This window comes from Trematomus bernacchii, unplaced genomic scaffold (genome assembly GCF_902827165.1).
Source record: "Trematomus bernacchii unplaced genomic scaffold, fTreBer1.1, whole genome shotgun sequence".
NCBI classification, from domain to species: Eukaryota; Metazoa; Chordata; class Actinopteri; order Perciformes; family Nototheniidae; genus Trematomus; species Trematomus bernacchii.
The window spans coordinates 12,863,879-12,884,284 of NW_022987739.1; the positions used below are offsets into that span (position 1 = coordinate 12,863,879).

Here is a 20,406-nt window from a genome sequence, read left to right on the forward strand (position 1 = left end):
TTTTTTTTTTCAATTACGCTTTTTGAAATGGCTTGGTATTTTTACAGATTAGAATTAGGGTTGTTTTTGCTGTATACTAAAATAAAAAATAGATCTGTTCATGAAATTATTAACGCAGAAAGGAATTTGAGGGATCACATCCGGGTCACAAGATATAACGTTTGATTTCCAAACCCATTTCCGCGTTCTTAGCATATTAGCATTTAGCAACCTGCTCTGTTGGATTATTTGCACGTAATTCAGACTCCGGTCGTTGTTTCCTAAACGGCGAATCCTCAACACAAGACAGAAAGTGTAAGCTCAAAATGAATGAGTGTTTATTGCTTGCTTTTGTTTCTGTTTCGGTGTATTAGCTAACGAGTGTTTGGATAACGTTAATGGGCGGCTAACTGGCTAGCTACAGGCTACGTAGAATGTACACAGTGTGTTTTAATTATTATAACATAGATAATTATAAGTCTTTGTCATGTTTTATGGGGAGTACACATATGTCTCGACCAGATGTTTTCTGTTTGGCGTGAAGCTGTCGGTGACTTTGCAGACTTCATCAGCTGAAGTGTCAAAACGAAACTAATAGTTATTCGTTAAACAAATGTTATGTCGTTGTAAATGGATGCTAGAAAACATGTAATAACTGAGAGGATAATGCCAGATATATGTACTAGAAAATACCACAAGGGGATATTTACATGAATATTTCACGAGTAAATTATACATATCGAAAAGTAGGGCTAAAAAGCAGAAGTCGTTGAAGTCACATGGACAGGTAACTGATTAAAACAGTCAGGCGGAAAGAGCACCCAGTTGTTGGGGGACACCGTGGGTATTCACCATCTATCCAGTTCACGGAAGATTGTTTTTATTTTCGATTTAAACACTTATGAAAGAAATACTCAGACCTTATAATAAAGGACAAATGCAAGCATCAAAATATCCTCAAAGTACCAAAAGGGAAATAATTACTTGTGCAGAATGGCCCATTACTGAATAATTCGCATTTTATTACGGAGTAATAATCAATGATGGCTGTTTTATCACTGTAGATTTTTTAAATTGTAGTTTTAGCATTTTGGACAATTAGTTGAAATAGGCAACGTAACTAGCAACCCAAGCTGTCAATGTAATGAAGTGAAAAGTACAATATGTCCTGCAGTGTAATGTAGTGGGCTAGAAGAATAAAGTAAAATACAATTATACATGAGTTAAGTAAATATACTCGCCAATGCTGCTCAGCGCAAACCCATCTTCACATTAAGAACAAAACTTAAAGTTGCTTTTAATAAAATATTTGAGATTGTCTTGAAATATTCAATAATTATACTTAAAAAAATAAAATAAAATCTAAACCACACTTAAAAGGGTTTTAACCTTAACCCTATCTCACGGCCTACATCCGCAGGAGGAGTTTGATCAGTTGTGACCTGGACTTTCAGTCACGTGATAAAGGGGTCAGATATAAGGATAGATTCTGCATTATAATCCACTTTAAACAACTCATCTTAAATGTACAAGTATGGCATTGGTTCTTCCAACACAAACCTGAATTGCTAGAAGGGAGCTGCTGTGTGTTTCTGGGAAACAACTTCTGTAGAATTTGCACTTTATTTTGACCCCAGGCAACAGAACAGCCTACAGTAAAATGTGGAGCGACAGTGCAACATTTGCCACAGTTATAACACAGACGCTGAAGTGTCAGCATCATGCAGCTGAGTCACACTCAGTGAGACTCCATTTCAGGAACATACAGCTGGAAATGTGGTGACGGCCGACTGTAGAGCAGCAGCTCCTCCATGAAGCAGCAGAGAGACATCTGCCCTGAGCAGGGCCTCCACTCCAGTAACAGTTTCACTTTGTTAGCACGTGACCTTAGCTTACGGCTAGGTCTAGGTTTTCACATGTTGAGTTTTGTGTAAATAATTTGATTGTCAGTTAGACCAGGTGCTGCCGTAAACAGTCTGAAACTTGTCTAAATGTTCAACATCTCCACTCCCGTGTGTTTCCCTCAGGGTGTCAGGTCTGGTCAAGGGTCGTCGAACAGTTAATGCACAGAGTAAAGAGGCGGAAAATTGAAGACAAAAGAGAAGACAGCCCTGAAAGGTATGTGTCATTTTAACCTTCACAGCTGTTGGTAACATTTTATTTATTTTCATTATTATTTTGATCAATTACATTTCTGGTCTAAGAAATGTTTTTTTATTGTGTGTGTTTGAAAATAATGGATCATGAACCACTGTATTCTGACCTGCTGGTGGTACTGAAAAGTTAACTGATCATCTTTAGGAAACAACCTCAGTGGGACGGGAATGTGTGAACCTAAATTCCTGGCAATCGCTCCAATAGTTGTTGCTGTTAAATTTCCTTTTCGACCAAAGGGGTGGACCGATCACCTGACAGATTGGCACCTCCATCCATAAAAAAAATAACATTTAAAAATCTCTTTGAGATGACTCATCACTTTAACAAGATTATACGTTTAGAAGACCCATACATAGTCTATTTTCTGTTAGAACGTCCGACTTGGTAGGTAAAATAAGCCATACTCAATCAAAGATGTAACCATGTTTTGCATTTTGCTTGTGGTACTTTCCCTCTGGGATTTGCTGTAGCTGTGTCTGATCAGAGTTTCTGTCTTCAGCGTCAGACTGGCACTGGCAGGCATGACGGGGCCGGAAGAGCTCTCTGACAGCACAGAGGTGGTGGAAATGGACGACGTGAATCTCAATAGGTTCCAGGTGGAGAAGCATACCTGGGATGGCCTGAGGAAGATCATCCACAACAGCCACAAGAACACACGCGTGGTTATTAACAAAGCGCCACACGACTTCCAGTTCGTCCAGAAGGATGAGACCAGTCCGCAATCCCACCGCATTTACTACCTTGGTGAGCTCGGGACAGAAATGTAGTATTTTCATGCAGGCTCTGAAATGAGTACACGCTAATGTAATTTTCTACTCGTATTGTAAAAATACAGCTGAGATAAAGTGCTGTTGGCAGGCACAGACTCCTTGGCCTTCAGATTCAGCTGCTTAATTTCTGTCTTTTGGAAAGCTAGCATGCTTCTGTGAATAATATGTGGATACAGCTGGTGAGTCACAGTTGTCAGCCTGCAACTGTTTTCAGACTCATTTGATATCCACCGAGCTGCAGTGGATCAAGGCTGTGTGTGCTTGAGCATACCTCTAACTCAACTAGGAACACAGATTACCTCTGAGGCCATCTTTCTGCTTTTTCTGTTGCAGCTGTAGTGCACAGAATCAGTAGAAAAGTATTGCTGCTCTTTCCTGCTTTTCCTAATGTGTGTCAGTTGTAGTGTGTGATATCATTTCCAGAGGTCTGTGAAATTGTATTATTTGCCCCACACATACAGTCTGGAAGACCTGTACCCATGTAGCTCTGTTGTTGACTTTACGTGTGTTTGTGCTTTCATAGGAATGCCTTACGCCAGCAGGGATAACGCTTTACTTTACTCCGACATTCCCAGGAAGGTCCGCAAAGATGCTCTATTGGTTTTGTCATGGAAACCAATGCTGAATCACTTTCAGGTGAGAAGGACATTTAGTTCATTCTGACACTTTCACTTAATTTCTATGGCGTTCACACCCCGTGTTACCCTGAATTCTTGAAGAAATCTTTATTCACCTGTCTCTACATTGAATAAAATAATCAAAAATGAATTGAAGTAAATGGAGGCTAACTTGTTTGCTTAACCATTAACTGTATTAAACACTTCCCCATTAAGAGACTGTTTATGCACAGGTATTAAAAAAAAAAGTTCAGTTTTAGCGTAATTACATGTGTCTTTTTAAAACTACTCTTTTAAATGTTCCCCTGACGACAAAACAAGCTAGACCACTTTATTTCCTAACAGAAGTTGTTCCCGCTGAAAGGAGAAAATAGAGTGTTATAATCATTGGTACCGACCAATTATCTCTTTAATTCAGTGTGTTTTCTTATGGTTTGTTTGTTTACCATGCCCTGAACAAACTCACTTTGACTTTGACCCGCTCGGCCATCATGTTGTGTGTCCTCCTGTCACCCTGACCTCAGGCCAGCTCTCGCGACGGGAGCTTCTCTCGGGAGGAGGAGCTGCTGCGAGAGAGGAAACGTTTGGGGGTGTCTGGCATCACCTCCTATGAATACCACCGACCCAGCGGCCTCCTGCTGTTTCAGGCCAACAGCAGCCTGTACTACTGCAGCGACGGTGGAAACAACACTTTCACCGTGAGTTTCACAGCACTGTCAATGCCAAGTCACGCAGTGAATAATGGCTAAGATTGCTAATAGGTCACTACCTCAATAATGATCACTTTCGGTCCTTTAACAAGAAGTTGCATTACAGAAATACGAAAAGGTATATTGGAGGTCATTTCGAAACTTTGGATGTTTGTTAAGTTTCTCCAACAGAAAGCACTGGCAAGGATATTTGTCAACATCTGAGTAAATGTCTTAATCACAGTGAAGACAGCATCCAACTGGTATTTTACTGCTAAAAAAAAAAAAACAGTGTTCAGCTTTGTGGCAAAGTGTTCAACTTATGAATGCAGACAATTATTTGAGCACAAACATGAACATCTACAAAAATATAGAATCTGAACATTTGGAGACACATTTTTACTGGACAGTGACATTTAAAAAAAAATATATAAATATAAATGTAGGTCTTCTCACTCTTGGTCAGACACTAGATAAGAAAATTAGTACATGTTTTTACATCTTTACTGACTTTTGTTGTGACCTCAGATCTAACCACTTTATGTGTTTGTTCAGACTACTCCAATGCATCCTGTTGAGATTAAGAGCGAGAGTCCAGGAACACGCATGGATCCCAAGATCTGCCACGGGGACCCCAACTTCATCGGCTTCATCAGCAACAACGACATCTGGGTGACCAGCATTGAGACGGGGGAGGAGAGGAGGCTCACGTTCTGCCACAAAGGTCAGGGCAGAGACGGTCAGATGATCCTGGAGAGTGTTACCTGGTACTTTGAGGTTTTTCACAGTGTTTTTATTTGTCTCTGTACTGACGTAGGTATTGATAACCCAAAAGAGGACCCCAAATCTGCCGGTATAGCGACGTTTGTTACTCAGGAAGAGTTTGACCGTTTCACCGGATACTGGTGGTCCCCAGTTGCTCGTGAAGGTGAGTGAGAAAAAGACACATGTTGTATCTTAGCAAGGAGGCTTATTATCAACAATCATCATTCAAACAAAGATGGGTTATAATTTACTTGAATAACACATTTATTTATTTGAGGCTTTGTTCAGGTTGTTCCAAAGTCAAAGTGTTTCAGAATGATCCTGATACCTTTTAACTTATACTTCTCCCGTGTGAGTAAAAACATCTTTGACTGGTTTTTACTGATTTTCTTTTTCTCTCCGGTTCAGAATCCGATGGGGGTAAAACTCTGCAGGTTCTGTACGAGGAGGTGGACGAGTCTAATGTCGAGATCATTCATGTTCCATCTCCAGCTTTGGAGGAGCGCAAGACCGATGTCTACAGATACCCATGTGCAGGTACACAGATACAGATATAAACTAAAAAAAGCTTTTGTTTTAAAACGCATAACTTTTGCTATGATAAAGCCTAGCATTTACACTACACTGGTATTGTAGAACCCCTGAAAGAATTGAGAATTGCTGCTACATAACCCAGTTTCGTTTTGTCTCCAGGCAGCAAGAATCCTGACATTACTCTCAAAATAGTAGAAATCAGGACTGACAATCTCGGCAAAGTGAGTGCTTATTCAGTGCCATCAAATATAATGATTACCAGAAGGTTCTTTTGAAAGAGATCTTTAAATGCCGGCTTCATGTCTCCCTCAGATTATCAGCACACAGGAGAAGGAGTTGCCTGCTCCCTTCACCAGCCTGTTCCCTTGGGCCGAGTATATCACCCGAGCCGGATGGACCAAAGACGGCAGATAGTAAGTCTTTTGTTTTTTAAAGTTAGAAAAATCACACTGTGATTCTCACAGCCCTACCTCTTTAAATTATCTTTAAACTTTGCCAAGCTCAAGAAGCTCCAAAGCCCAGAACTTAGTGACATGACATAATTCTGCATACTGCGCATGCTTATCACCCCTCCCTCTGTGTGTGTCAGTGCGTGGGCGGTGATGATGGACCGGCGGCAGCAGCGCCTCCAGCTCGTCCTGCTGCCTCCGGCGCTCTTCATCCCTGCTCATCAGGCTGAGGCCAGCAGGCAGGAGAGCCTGGAGGCCCTCGGAGACTCTGTCCATCCCTTCATCATCTACCAGGAGACCAGCGACATCTGGATCAATGTGAGGGTTCTGTTCATACTGAAGCCTGAACGTTTCTTACTTTATGTCCCATTCAGTAATGATGCTCCCCGAATTTAGTCAGTTATTTTTTCGGAGCGTTTTAAGGTCTGTCCCGACTAGTTTGGAGTTTCGAAAGCTCGGATTCATTTAATAACCACTTGGCGCATCACGACAACATACTGTGATTGTGTCTGGCTCTTGTGATTTAAACAATTCCGGAGAACTCCAGGGCGTTGTAAAGTCCAAAAGTCAAAACCTTTAGAAAAAGATAGGTTCTAAAATGCTTGTCTTACAAGAAAGAAAAGTGTAAAAAAACCTAAACCTAAATGGTTAACCAATTCTGCAGCTTCAATGTATGATTTATAAGAGTTTTTAGTGAGAAACCCATCACGACTCTCTATTTATCTTTCAGGTCCACGACATCTTCAATCCATTGGTCCAAACCAGTGATGAAGAGATCACCTTCGTAACCGTGAATGAATCAAAAACAGAGTTCTGCCACCTGTATAAGATCACCAGCATGTTGCAGCGGGGCAGCTATGCCTGGGCCAACGGCTACACACACTCTGAAGGTAACATCGTCACTGAGCACAGGCTGGTACCAGCAGGAATACATCACAGGAAACTTATTGTGAAAAAAACGAACCCCCGTAGTTTTTGACTTTAATTTAGCCCAACAATAAACAGTCAACATAATTCAACCAGTCTGGGGAAACTTTTTTAACAATAAGCATTGATGGGATCTCTGACTTTTATAATTTTCAGCCTTTCATTTAGTTTATATATGTGACCCGCTCTATCGAAATCAGTCGGATGTCGCAACGGCTCATTTCAAAATAAACGTGGATTTGCGTAAAAAACTATTTTTTCGGGGTTCGGGTGTTTTGTTTGATTTTAAATAAACAAAGTCTTGGCTTTCAGAATATGAAACTTTTATTTCCAAAATCACACGATAAATACATTTGTGAAGCTTGTGAAGGGAAGATGACAGGCACCTCTCGCTCGCAATCTGCTCTTCCGTAGCGCAGCCCCCCCTCCCTCCGGCTGAAATGATGAATGTAAGGCATATAGTTATCTAGATAACACGGCGGGGTCCGTTACAGTTTGTTTTCATCTGATTTCAATTAAACAAAGTCTTGGCTTTCAGAATATTAAACTTGTTTCGGCAAATTTAGATGATAAATACAACTATGAAGCTTGTAACGGCATATTTACAAGCGGAGAACGGAGTCATTTAACGTCACAGCAAGCATAACAACAGCCGGTGTTTCTCGTGAGTGTTTTCCCCGGGAAACAAACACAATATACACTAACGCAAAAATACACAAACACACACACACACATACACACACACTCGCGAGCTTCCCCCAGACCAGTAATCCAAACGGAAATATTTCCCCTCCGGACTATTTTGATCATTTGCTCCGCTAATAATCAATCAGATCGATGGATTCCAGAGAAGAGGAAACTTTGAAGGCCTTTTTCTCAAAATGATGACTCGGTGACAGTCATTATATAATGTGACATATTTTGCTTAATATTTGGAGTACAAAAACAATCTTGATATCATTAGAAAGCTAGGAATCTCCTCTTTCCAACAGTGTATACAACTCAAAATGTGTCTTCGGGTCAATGCGACTGATTTCGATAGAGCAGGTCACATATGTATGAGCCCTTAAAGGTGTTTCATTCCCGTTTCAGACGTACTCATCAGTCTCGAGTAATCGGTTGTAGTCAATTGAGTTACTTATTTAATGTTTTATTTCTGTATGAAAATAGCTCATAGGCTTATTTCATTGTGTCGATGAGGCTTAACAGACAAAGATAATTAACTATAAAATAATCATTATAATAAAAAATGGTTTGTGCCAGGCAGTGACAAACTGATTGTATTATATTATTTCATATTGCCTTTGCTGTCAAATCCTACTCACCCCCCTTCTCTCCTCTCACACCAGATGATTTCAAGTGTCCAGTCAAAGAGGAGGTGACAATCACCAGTGGGGAGTGGGAGGTGCTGGCCAATCACGGAGCGAAGGTAAAGTGCTGCCCAAAAATCTGTTTGCTGACATTAAACTGCATCCAGAGCAGAACTAATTATCTTCCAAAATCACTCGTCAGTAACACAACAAACCTGCTCCTGCTCTGTGTGTGCAGCGTTCGTCCAGTCCTCAGATTTGGGTGGACGAGGCAGCGAAGCAGGTTTACTTCCAGGGAACCAAAGACTCTCCTCTGGAGCATCACCTCTATGTCGTCAGCTACGACTCGCCGGGGGAAATCGTCCGCCTTACCAAACCTGGCTTCTCCCACAGCTGCTCAGTGAGCCAGGTGTGTAACCTCATGAGTATAACCTAATAATAATATATATATCATTTTAAACCGTGGCAGTAAGTGTTGTTTTCCTGGATTTTTCTCCATGGATTTGGGCACATCTATACATGTTTTGGGATACTGGTCAACCCTGTTTTGTGTTGCGTTTTCTTTTCAGACTTTTGACCTGTTCGTCAGCCATTACAGCAGCTTGACCACAGCGCCCTGTGTTCACATCTACAAGCTGCAGGGCTCCGAGGACGACCCGCTGCACAAAGAGCCGCAGTTCTGGGCGAGCATGATGGAGTCCTCTGGTACTGACAACTGTTATGTCAAAACTAAAATAACCTGAGACTCAACATTGTGTTTAAATGTTTATATTGAATACATAAGGGCTCATTAGTTTCTAACTCGACTAACTAAAGTAGACCTATGTAATTTAATGAAATGGATTTTCTTTTTTTTTCAAAGCATGTGAAAACTATCAAACAGCAATAGAAAGTCAGCATAGTACTGATATCTACCTGTTTGTTATATTCATTTGAACAACCGTTTACATGCATTTAAGAAAATGTTAAATAATGACCTTTATGTTAAGATAAGATAAGATATGATGGAGCTTTATTAATCCCCGTGGGGAAATTCAGTTCCCGTAGCATTTAAATATAATTTTGGGTTTCTGTTTTTCCCCAGGTTTCCCAATGGACTACACTCCTCCAGAGATCTTTAGCTTCACAGGGAAGTCTGGATTCGAGCTGTACGGCATGTTGTACAAACCGAACAAGGTCGTCCCCGGCATGAAGCATCCCACTGTGGTGTTCGTGTACGGCGGGCCGCAGGTTGGATACTTTTACTTAACATTTGTACTGGTTTAATTAATAAACTTTGACTTATGTATGAATTTAAATACAATTATTTTACTTGTTAAGAAATTCTTGTTTTGGTCCTTTTTTACTTTAATAAATGGCAATTAATTTGTGCCTGTGGTCTTGTCAAAGCAAACAGACTGTCAAAGCTTTTCTTTAAAAAAACAAAAAAGAATCAAAAGACCTAGCTGTAACCATGATTGTATTCTTTCTTCCAGGTCCAGCTAGTGAATAACTCGTACAAAGGAGTGAAGTACCTGCGGCTGAGCACCCTGGCGTCTCTTGGCTACGCCGTGCTGGTGATCGATGGACGAGGCTCCTGTCAGAGAGGACTCAAGTTTGAAGGAGCTGTGAAAGACAAAATGGTATTTAACACAAATCACCCGTCTGCTTCAGGACAGACTCATACAGGGACGATCTGTTAACACAAACTGGGACTAAATATCTTTGCAAACAACCTTTCTTTCCTTGACTTAGACAACATTAGACATGGTGATGCAACATTTAATTGAAAATTAAAACTAGACCTTATTCTTATTTCTAGTGACAAAAAGAAGAAGAGACAAAGTATTTTGGACAGTTTTTCTTATGAATGCATCAGTTCCCGGTCCTGTGTACTACACCAGCAGCACACAATGAACACAGTCCGGAGGAATAGCCACTTTTGGTATTTTAAGACCTAATTGTAGCTTCAAATGAGAAACACTGAGTAGCCACTACCTCCTGCATCCAAACTTTAGTAGAAGTAGTGTATTATTTAGATTGCCAATGGAAGTGTGTTGTTGTGGGGGAGTAACCTCTCTGTTCTCTTCCAATCAGGGTAAGGTGGAGATTGAAGACCAGGTGGAGGGCTTGCACTACGTGGCTGAGAAGTACGCGTTTGTGGACCTGAGTCGTGTTGCCATCCACGGCTGGTCGTACGGAGGCTTCCTCTCCCTCATGGGCCTCATCCACAGACCGGACATCTTCAAGGTCAGAAACACCACTGTCCACTCTGTCTGTGTGCTAACTGACGTGCAAGTTGGCGACCAGATTAACGGAAATAATTGCAGTTGTTTGAATAATCCTATTTTTTTTTTATTTACCATTTCAACTTCCATTTTTCAGCTTGTCTTTCATCTGTGAAGAAAACTTTGATTTATTCTGTTTGACACTGTATTTGTGTTGTTTTTGTTTGTTTGTTTTTTAGGTTGCCATCGCAGGAGCCCCGGTGACACTGTGGATGGCGTACGACACCGGATACACCGAGCGGTATCTGGACACACCTGAGAAAAACCCCAAGGGTTACGAGGCTTGTTCCGTCGCCCTGCACGTCGACAAACTCCCCAATGAGTAAGAGCTGTCTATTGAAAACACAGTTACTGTCCACTATCATCTGGGACAAATACCCACTTTAGATTGCATTGTTATGCAGTAACTTCTGTCATAAATCACAGCAAAGATTGTATTTCACTTGTACCTTTAAGCTGCAGGGATCAGTGTCCCTGTCAGCTGTAAAATGTGTTGCATTTAGTCCTACATGTTTACAAGTAAACAACACGATCAGAGGAACTAAAACACCTTCTCTCTGTTAACGCAGGCCCAACAGATTGCTGATCCTGCACGGGTTTCTAGATGAGAACGTGCACTTTTTCCACACCAACTTCTTGGTCTCTCAACTCATCCGTGCAGGAAAACCATACAGCCTGCAGGTAAGCGGATTGACACATTCATACTGACTTAAGTGAAGACTCGTCAGCTGATCCTATGATGATTGAACATGTTTTTTGTTTCCCCAGATTTATCCCAACGAGCGACACAGCATCCGGTGTCCAGAGTCTGGAGAACATTACGAGATTACGCTGCTGCACTTCCTCCAGCAGAACCTCTGATAAGCCTTTCCACACACTGACCTTTCCTCCCTCGCTTCCTAACCTCCTCTCCTTGTCTCTTCTTTCCATTTCCTTCATTTATTTAAACCTGCATCTCCTTTCACTTGGTTTTATGATTTGCTGAATGCAAGCTATGCCTCGTAGCAGCTCAATAGTTGTTTGGCAGTTTTAAAGGTGCTTTAGCTTTTTAGCATCAATGAATGAGATTTGAATATCATTACCATAAAGGAGACTATCACTGAGAGAAAGTGGTCTTGTAGTCTTAACACTGTATTTACAGTGAGGGGAAATCTGCTGGGATGCTTAGAGGCCCCGTAACAAGCAGAGGGCGCCGTTCACCCTAAACACAGGGCTGAAACTTTCTGAGATTGATGTGATGGCAGACGGTGACACCAAAACCATCACAGTGGGACAGTTATGTTCAAAATGCTGCTCGATGCTCCATTACTAGAACTTTATCAGCAATGCAAAAAGTACAGAGGTGGCTGCTGGGCTCAGTATTCTCTTTTTTTCGTGCCATTCCTTTTTTTATTGAACTTTTTTGGAACCCCTTTGATATAGTTATCCTTTTCTGTCTAAGAATAAACACTGGAGTAAATTAGTCATTGTAAAGTTCTAAAAGAGCATACAAGCAAGCTCTTAAATCCCCTAGTGTACTCTGTGCCCTCATGTGCCATCAAATACTTTTTATGTGTTGTGCCACACTTTTCCATATAAAAAAAAAAAAAAATCACAGGCCACGTTTTTATTGTTTTATAAAAAAAAATATTTTATGAATTCTTATGCAATCATAAAAAATAGAAATATGTAGCGACATGTTGCTGTTTCACTCACTCGCTTGCTTTATTTTCCGGGGAGCTTCTCTTTCTTCTTCTTCTGCTGCTGAGGACTTTTGCACATATTACGTATATTTGCCTTGGTGCCAACAAACTGACCTATAAGATGATGTATGACACAGCTGTTGGCAGTCTGAGGTGCCTTGCTCGTAAAGTATATATCAGGGAATCTGTCTGAGGACCTACGAGAATAAAATGCCTTTTTACGTGTGTGTCTGATGACCATCTGCAAGATGAGCTGCCGTGAACTCATCATGGTTAAATGTACTCTCAGATATGGAAGAAATAAACAGAAGTGAACAATCTTTTTCTACGTTTTGTCATCTCTTTAAATGTATTCTTTTTGAACGTTTTTTAGATGTAATTATTTTGTCAAATAACACAAAAAATGAATGTCTTAATAATCCCCACCGGACCATTTCTTAAACAGTATTGGGCTTTTTGAGTTTAAGGAAAAGATTAAACAGAATTCAACTTCCCCTAAGTTTCTTTTTAAGGAAAGGCACAAAAAAAAAAGAAGAATAGAAGAATTCAGATGCTTTGCTTTACGTTAAACTGCCAATACATTATTGTCAACATATTTAATTACAGGTAGAAGTCCTGCATTCAAAATCTTACTTTAAGTAAAAGTACAAAAGTATTATCAGCAAAATGTACTTAAAGTATAACAAGTAAAAGTAATCAATGTGCAGGAAAATGGCCTTTATAATTTTATGTGACCCTTCTAGATAATATTGTTGCCTCAACTAGCATTTTACTGTAGTAGACGAACAAAGTTATTGACTTTTCTTAAAGTAATTTAACCCTTTTGTGACTTAAAGAGTTAGGTCCACTAGTTTAATTTTTAGAGATGCATTTTTTTTAAATAATTGTACATTATTTCCCTTTTTAAATGTAGTAGTTTAAATATACATGGAAATACTCAAGTACCTCAAAATGGTACAGTACTTGCGTAAATGTACTTAGTTACTTACCACCTCTGCAAAATACTCAATATAAATATGTATTAGTATCAGAAATTAAAACACTTATTAAGAATGGAAATATTTTAGATAAGATGGTAAACCACGGACTCCACAGAACATTTCACATTTTTACCAAAGAGAAAAACCTGTTAAGGAATTCATCTTAAACCATTTTTCTTTAGAGATTTTATATTTATCCATTTACATTGACCCTGACGACTAAAAGACATTCTCCTGTGAATGTACTGTTTGTTCATTGAGCTCAACATTTATTATGATTTCCCCAGCAGGGAGTAGCTGTTTCAAACTAATCCTGATTAAACCTTTTAATCCTATAAAATGTTCAACAAACTATTGGCCCAATAATGTGATGAATAACCCTGAGGTCCATTCATTCAAAAATTAAGTTGATTATAAAATGTCCCCACATATATGAATGTATTATCAAATGATTTACCCTTTAAAAACAGTAATTTTAGTATGTTATTTATGAAGTGTAATATGTTTGATCCTTTTTTACGAGTTTTGCTTCTTAGGGGTGTGGCCTTTCGCCTTCAAGCATGAGCGAGGAGTCCGAATTTATCAAACCTTTTAAAAAAACTTTATTTTCGTCCACTTCATATAACTGAAATATAAAATGTGTATAAATGTCAATAATACAGGGTTTATTACCAAGTAGAAGTTTTAAAAAAAACACATACAGTAAGTCAAAGACAAAATAAGATTATGGAGCCCTTATAAAGGGAGTAAAAAAACTGTCAATATGACAACAAGTGACGGTATGGCATAGCATAGAAATATGTGATGATCCTGTGCATGATGGATCATTAGAGTTAAATACAGTTTTCTTTTGTCCTTTGCTCTTTCATTGAGACTGATCTGCCTAATTATGTATCGTGGCGGGGGCCATCTTCAAAACAGTCGTCTTCACAGAGTAGTTTTGTCCCTTTGTGGACGTCCAAAACATCCCCTGTCTTCTGGACTGATGATGTCTCAGCCGTCTCGCATATCTGCCATTCAGGTTTGACTCACCGCAGCTACTGAACCACCACCCACCTGAAACAAAAGAGCATTATTATTACAACTTTTAGTTTCATTTTTTCTCGTATTAAGCCACTCACACAGTTTTGATTTGTAGAAGTTTCGTACCTGAGAGCAGCTCAGCACAGTTGGCGTCAGCGGAGAGGTCGTTGTCTCTGTCGGCCGTGGAGAAAGGAAGACCAGATTTTCCAGTCGTCATTATTTTCTCTTGAAGCCTGGACAATGACTCCAGGTGGAGAGCGAACTTCTTTTCTTCTCCGTCCAGTTTGATCTGATATTGAGCGTTGTGCTGCTGTTCTCCCGCCCAATCAGAGAGCTCCACCTGCAGGATGTACGGGCCTTGTCGAGAGAGAGAGTGGATGTTCTCCAAGCCCAACCAAAACTCACCTGGAGGGACGAGAAATATCAAGATTAATATTCACCACTGAGGTTTAATCATGCAGATGTTTGAATAACTTTTATGAGACAAGTTTCTCACCATTCAAGCTGCCGAAGCCTGTCTTATAGCTTTCCCACAGCTGGTTGAAGCTCTGGGATCCATCGTGACGTTTCTGGATGACAGTCCATCCACCTTCTGCAAAGAGAGAGGAAAAATTAAGCTAAGAGCCTCATACCACCAACAATACTACGCTGTTTTGAAAAACATTACCAATGTGGAAAATTGTGAAAGCCATTATCATTTCTTAAAGATCCTACAACTGAAATGTTCAACCCTTTGACTTAAAATGTCTCAGGGCCTTGTCTGGAGGGTTTTTAGAAACTCTTCTCTGTGGTTGAAGCCGTTGAGACAGGTGTGGTTTGTAAGTAGAAAAGTTGCTTCCCTCAGGAATGTAACAGTGTTGTTGTTCTGTATAATCTACACTGGAGGACCTTTAGGGAAAGTTCCTGTTTGACTCACCTGAAGTCATTTCACACAGCACGCTGAAGGGTTGGGAGCTCTCTGGTTGGATGGTGTAGACGCCACTGGCTCGCTGCCCTCGTACAAACAGATCATGACAATCTCTGGCCAGACCTGATAAAACCAGAACACAGAAAAACTCAGATTAGGTCATTTGTTCAGACTGAAGCAGCAGCTTTAATTTGGGGAATTCAATTCAGTACATCTGTAAGCATTGATGAGTCTTTGGTTTTCTGTCACATGCTAGCTGTGTCTTTGCACCTCACTCTTTGCATGTCCCATGAGCATGCAGTACAGTAGGTGTGTTTTAAAAACCACTGTTCTCATTTTCTCCTGATCTTTGGACTCTCGGTGAGCCGCTCTGCCAGCAAGTCAGGTATTATAAATTAAGGTTCAAAGGTTTTAGCTCTTATGTAACTTTAGGATAAATGAATAGTTCTTGTGTCTGTGCACACAGAGCTGCCCACCCTGTAAAGTCTCTCCTGCTGCAAATTGTTGCAAAATCAATGATGTCGACATATGTGTCTTCTCAAATCGGGATTGTATACCTTTCGTACTTGATAAGGAATGCCCAGAAAAGAAGAACATATGAAGGCCATGGTTCCTTAATTGTCCTTTGTTTTCAGCACTCAAAGGTCAAGCCTCTCACACCGGCTACAGGTCAAAGTCATCACTCATTTTGGCTTCATTTCTTCCCCTCAGATCGACAGTTTGATTCTTACCTGATGCGTCTGTTCTCTGCTCTGCTGGCTCTCCTCTCAGCGCCGTCTCTTCATCTCTCCGTCGGTGGGACTTCACTCTCTTATGTGCAACCTGGTGGATCACAGCAGGGTCAATAAACTATAACTTATCACTTACATTGATGTTGTTAACACTAATGTAATCCTGCAGCTGACATGTTATGTTGACAGTTTTGTTCTCTCACCTCCTAAATCATACGTGCTATATATTATATATATATATGTGTAAGTGGTGTATCTCACCTTGCTCTGCAGTGTTTGCAGGTGCAGGCTCTGCTTCTCCTGTTTGTCTTGCTGCTGCAGGATTTTCTCCACTAGCTGGTCAATGCGTCTGTTCTGAGCCGCCACCAGTCTCTGGAAAAATAAAATGTCTCATCAGCTACAGAGCATCATAGCGTTTTGCAGGATTACAGCTTTTATTACAATATATAATGCCTTTCTTTATGCAGGGGTATTTAGATAAGAAACTCTTTCACAGTTACACATTAACAACATGAGCACAGTATGTGTCTCTCACCTGGATGAATGAGACCTCTGTGTGATTGTTGCTGTCCAGTGTCGGCTCTTTGAGCACCTCATCCACTTTCTGTTCCAGTCTGTCCATCCTGGTGTGGATGTCCTCGTTCTGTGTCCTCCCTTCCTGTGACAGCGCTGCCTCCAGCCTCTCCTCCTCCTCCTCCTCCTCCGTTATGCTTCTTGCCTTCAGAGCTTCTTCTTGCTCCTGCTGCCTCCTCTGCAGTTCGGCTACAGTAGCGTTGAAGGTCTTCAGTTTGGTGTTGATGTCCCTCATCTGGACTTTGGTCTTGTCCACGTGCTCCTTCAGACCCTGGCCTAGCTGCAGGAGGCCATGAGCCACCACGTTCATGTCGTCCCAGGACGCTTGTTTATCCCGAGCTCTTCTGTCTGTGGGGAAAGCATCTCCTGCTTGCACTAAAATGAACAGCAAGAGGATGAGCAGCAGTGGCATCTTCATCTTAGTGTCTGCTGAGAGTCTCTTTCAGTATGAAAGCTGGTTCTGAAATGTGTCTCTGTTGTGTGCTGCTGAAGAGCATTGTGGGGTTTTTATAGCTCAGGGCTGCAGCAGAGCGCTCCACTGATTGGCTGTCGAAGCAAGGAGGAGGGAATAGGGGGAGGCCTGGGGCGTGGAAATTCCTTCAAAGTAGTCACCCTCATAAGGACTTGATCATGATGCAATGCGAGGTCTTATTTACTGGTAAAGACTTACTGAAACAGAAATAAAAACTTGGATTCTTCTCACTTATCAATGCTCATAGCAAATCTTTCTACCTAAAGTTTGTGGGTCAAATAAGGTAAAATTACATTTAAATATCAATATGCTAGAGCCAACCTTTAAAACATTACATTTCTTGAATTGTCTGAGCAGCAAGTCAAACATCAATTAAAATGCTTTATGTTTTAGAGAAACATCTTAATATTCTGTTTGTATTAATACAACCTATAATGTAGTATACATCTAACTTAAGCATGCGTTTTTCAATCGCTAAATAATGCACATTTTACATCCCCAACACACTGATAATAATTAAATACTATCTATCTAAGTTGTTTCCCATACGTCAATACAGATTAAACTGTTATTTTAAAAAAAGAAATAGCCTAATGCCAACAATTGTGAATACTTTTTTTTGTATTTTGTGTAAATTATACAAAGATAAATTCAAATTGCAGTTTTTTAGAATGGTAAACAACAAGATATAATGACTGATACTTGTATATTGTTTAAAGCTTTAAATATCTAACGTATTTAATATTGTTAAAATGTAAATGGCCGAGCCACTGAGTCCTCCGCATGAATCAGGAATGCCGGAGAACACTCAAAGATGGAGGAGTCAGTGTGAGAAGTAGGGGAAAGTTCAACCCTCCGGCTTTCCTACTCACTAGTCCCGACAGCAATACACACACACACACACACAAACCCACACACAGCGCACGTGGTATACTGATGAGGTACAGATGAGAAGCCGAACTCTGAAACACAAACATTCAGTAAGTCATAGGTGGGTTGTTACATTTGTGAGAAGATTATTTATGAAGAAATATTTGTACCCAAAGAAGGAAATAAATTACACAATGTGTTGATTAGATAAAAGGGAACTTCCCCCTAAACTCTTAAAGTTAGTCTGCACTCATAAATATTTGATTAATCTATAACTTTAAACCAAAAATGCCTAAATTGTGATCATTTTCTGCTTTTCTTTGTCTAGTGAATTCACTTGAGTTAAGGGTTGTTGTTCAACAAAACAAACAACTTAAACACCCTTCTCATCCTGGGTTTTAGGGAATTTTTTACAGGCTATTTTGTACTTCTTCACTCATTATACAAGCGAAAAGAAGACAATATTGTCAGATAAATGACATTGAACATTTCCATTGAACAGCCCTTAGCTTGTTTTAAAAAGAAAAGTGTCATCAGGAAGAATTTATTAACATGTAAATATGGTCAGATGTCTAAGATTTTAAAGCCATGCTAGCCGCTCTGTGGACAACATGCTAACATTATGTTTAGCAAGTGTAATCTTACCATGTTCCCCACCTGCGTTTAGCATGTTAGCATTCTAACATTAGCTAATTAGCACTCAACACAAAGTTCATCGGAAGCTAATGGGAAAAAAAATCTGTTTAACGTATATTTTCTTCTAAATCAAAGTGTTGGAGAAATGTAAATGTGGACCTGATGGTGTCACAAGAGAAAACAGCAAGCTTATTAAAAAAGGTTTTGCAATTCATCATCTTTAAGTGTGCCCTGAATCCCATGACCATCCATTAGATATGTCCTTCAAAACCAAAAATGTGAACCTCATTTTGGCGCTAGCTAGGTGAAAAGTCAGAGGATCATCAATGTGGATAGGATTTTTTTTTCTGTCTATGACATGAATGTTTGAATCAAATATCATGACGATACATAAAATAATTGTTGAGATATTTAAGTTTAGACCACAATGGTGGATTGACCAACATTGTCATCCCAACAGCCACGCGGCCCATGAATGCTAAATGAAAACAAATGTCAGGAAAGGAAAAATGTTGGTGGTCTAAGTTTGACTTTAGTCACTGAGTAACAGCTGTTTTGGTTTTAAAGCCAAAAGATAATATAAACTATAATTTAAAACCCACAGTAACCCTTGAACTCTTCAGTCATTATTAATCTCCACCTCTGATTTAGCACATAACATTTTTTCCGTCAAGAGCAGGTTTTTGTAGGTTATTTTGTGTAATTTGTGAAAAGGAAAACCCCAGATGATTTAAAATGAAACCGAACAAGGAGGAACGGTTGACGTGACATTTTGCACAGTTACAAAGTAGCTACAGTATGATCAACCTTAAACAAACATTGACACACGATCTAGGATACCTGATTCTATATGTTTGTATTCCTAGTATAGCCTAGTTGGGACACTCTGCTTTTACATAATTATTGGTTGTTCTGTGGTCTGTGCTGCAGTGCACGTAGGCCAGTGGCGCCCCATGACCCCCTGGGGCAGGCACGTGCAGGCACGTGCACACATTAAACATCAAAGTGGGCTTGAGCCCCTGTCCTTTTTCTTCCTCCAGAGAAAGTGCCCTTTTTTCCCCCTTTTAAAAAAAAAAAAAAATGAATATATATCTACTGCTGTTTGCGCACAGTTTCCCTTTCCAAAAATATATTGATTGAATACAAAATAAAATATCAGGTCGGGAGATTAGACTGAAGTTCCGAATCCGATGCCCTCCCTCCCTCCCTCCCTCCACATCTCGCGCACAGCGATGCGGACATTGATTGAATTGATTGATTGAAAAGTTTATTAACAGCTTGTATATTGGGTACAGTACAGTACAGCTCAAAACATACAATTGTTAAGGGGATGCAGACCAGAGAAAGACTTTCGTCTTGTTTACATCAGGGTCCCCCATTTCCAATTCATCATATCATTTAAGACATATAAGACATATTTGACATACAGAGGCTTATTTACAATTTACATACAGGTGGTATTTTACATACAGATGGCTTATTTACAATTTTCATTTTAGATTTCGTTCTAATACATCCTAACCGGACATTTAAGACATACCAAATCTACAGATATACAGTTAGTAACAAAGTCTAAAATGCGAGTATATACATAGATGGGGGGGGGGGGGAAGCTGTCCATTGTACGACAGGTTGAGATTTGTACCATTACCGGGGCCAGTTTTGCAATGCTCTCCCCCTAAGGTGCTCTTTAAGAGATGTTTTGAAGGTAAGTATAGTTTTACTTTCCTTTACAGTTGTGGGAAGAGCGTTCCACCTTGATGTGGCATAATTGCGAAACGTGTATTCCCCCTTTTTTGTGCCAAATCTGGGTTTTACATGTTATGCCGGCTTTTCTTGGCTTGTTTGAAGGTGAGTGGTGATGACATGATTAAGCTGCCAGTGCCTCGAGTTTACAGCTAATTAGCCATAAGACAAAAACAAATAGGCCTATAGTTAACTAAGGTAGGCTACTAGCTAATGGATAAGTTAGCTCAAGGTTTAGCTAAGGCAATGTATCATGGGCATACAGGCTAATGTACTGTAGGCCTACTTAAAGGTAGGGTAGGTAAGTTTGAGAAACCGGCTC

At 40.1% G+C, this 20,406-nt stretch overlaps 2 protein-coding genes across 2 annotated transcripts; one reads left to right on the forward strand and one right to left on the reverse strand.

Annotated features, from left to right (window-relative positions):
* The first annotated feature begins 141 nt into the window (after positions 1 to 141).
* Positions 142 to 12,468, forward strand: LOC117495742 (dipeptidyl peptidase 9-like). Its single transcript, XM_034147227.1, has 21 exons — positions 142 to 294; positions 2,007 to 2,097; positions 2,636 to 2,880; positions 3,430 to 3,542; positions 4,048 to 4,221; positions 4,768 to 4,936; positions 5,030 to 5,140; positions 5,386 to 5,514; positions 5,671 to 5,732; positions 5,824 to 5,924; positions 6,101 to 6,278; positions 6,691 to 6,850; positions 8,237 to 8,316; positions 8,436 to 8,606; positions 8,767 to 8,902; positions 9,282 to 9,427; positions 9,673 to 9,819; positions 10,274 to 10,426; positions 10,644 to 10,786; positions 11,034 to 11,145; positions 11,233 to 12,468. The coding sequence occupies exons 2-21, from the start codon at positions 2,042 to 2,044 to the stop codon at positions 11,323 to 11,325; spliced, it is 2,679 nt and encodes an 892-aa protein (XP_034003118.1). The 5' UTR covers positions 142 to 294; positions 2,007 to 2,041; the 3' UTR covers positions 11,326 to 12,468.
* Positions 12,469 to 13,712: 1,244 nt separating this feature from the next.
* Positions 13,713 to 16,824, reverse strand: LOC117495149 (angiopoietin-related protein 4-like). Its single transcript, XM_034146265.1, has 7 exons — positions 16,323 to 16,824; positions 16,049 to 16,159; positions 15,788 to 15,878; positions 15,066 to 15,179; positions 14,646 to 14,741; positions 14,276 to 14,554; positions 13,713 to 14,182 (listed from the first exon to the last, which is right to left on the reverse strand). The coding sequence occupies exons 1-7, from the start codon at positions 16,776 to 16,778 to the stop codon at positions 14,010 to 14,012; spliced, it is 1,320 nt and encodes a 439-aa protein (XP_034002156.1). The 5' UTR covers positions 16,779 to 16,824; the 3' UTR covers positions 13,713 to 14,009.
* Between the last annotated feature and the right edge of the window lie 3,582 nt (positions 16,825 to 20,406).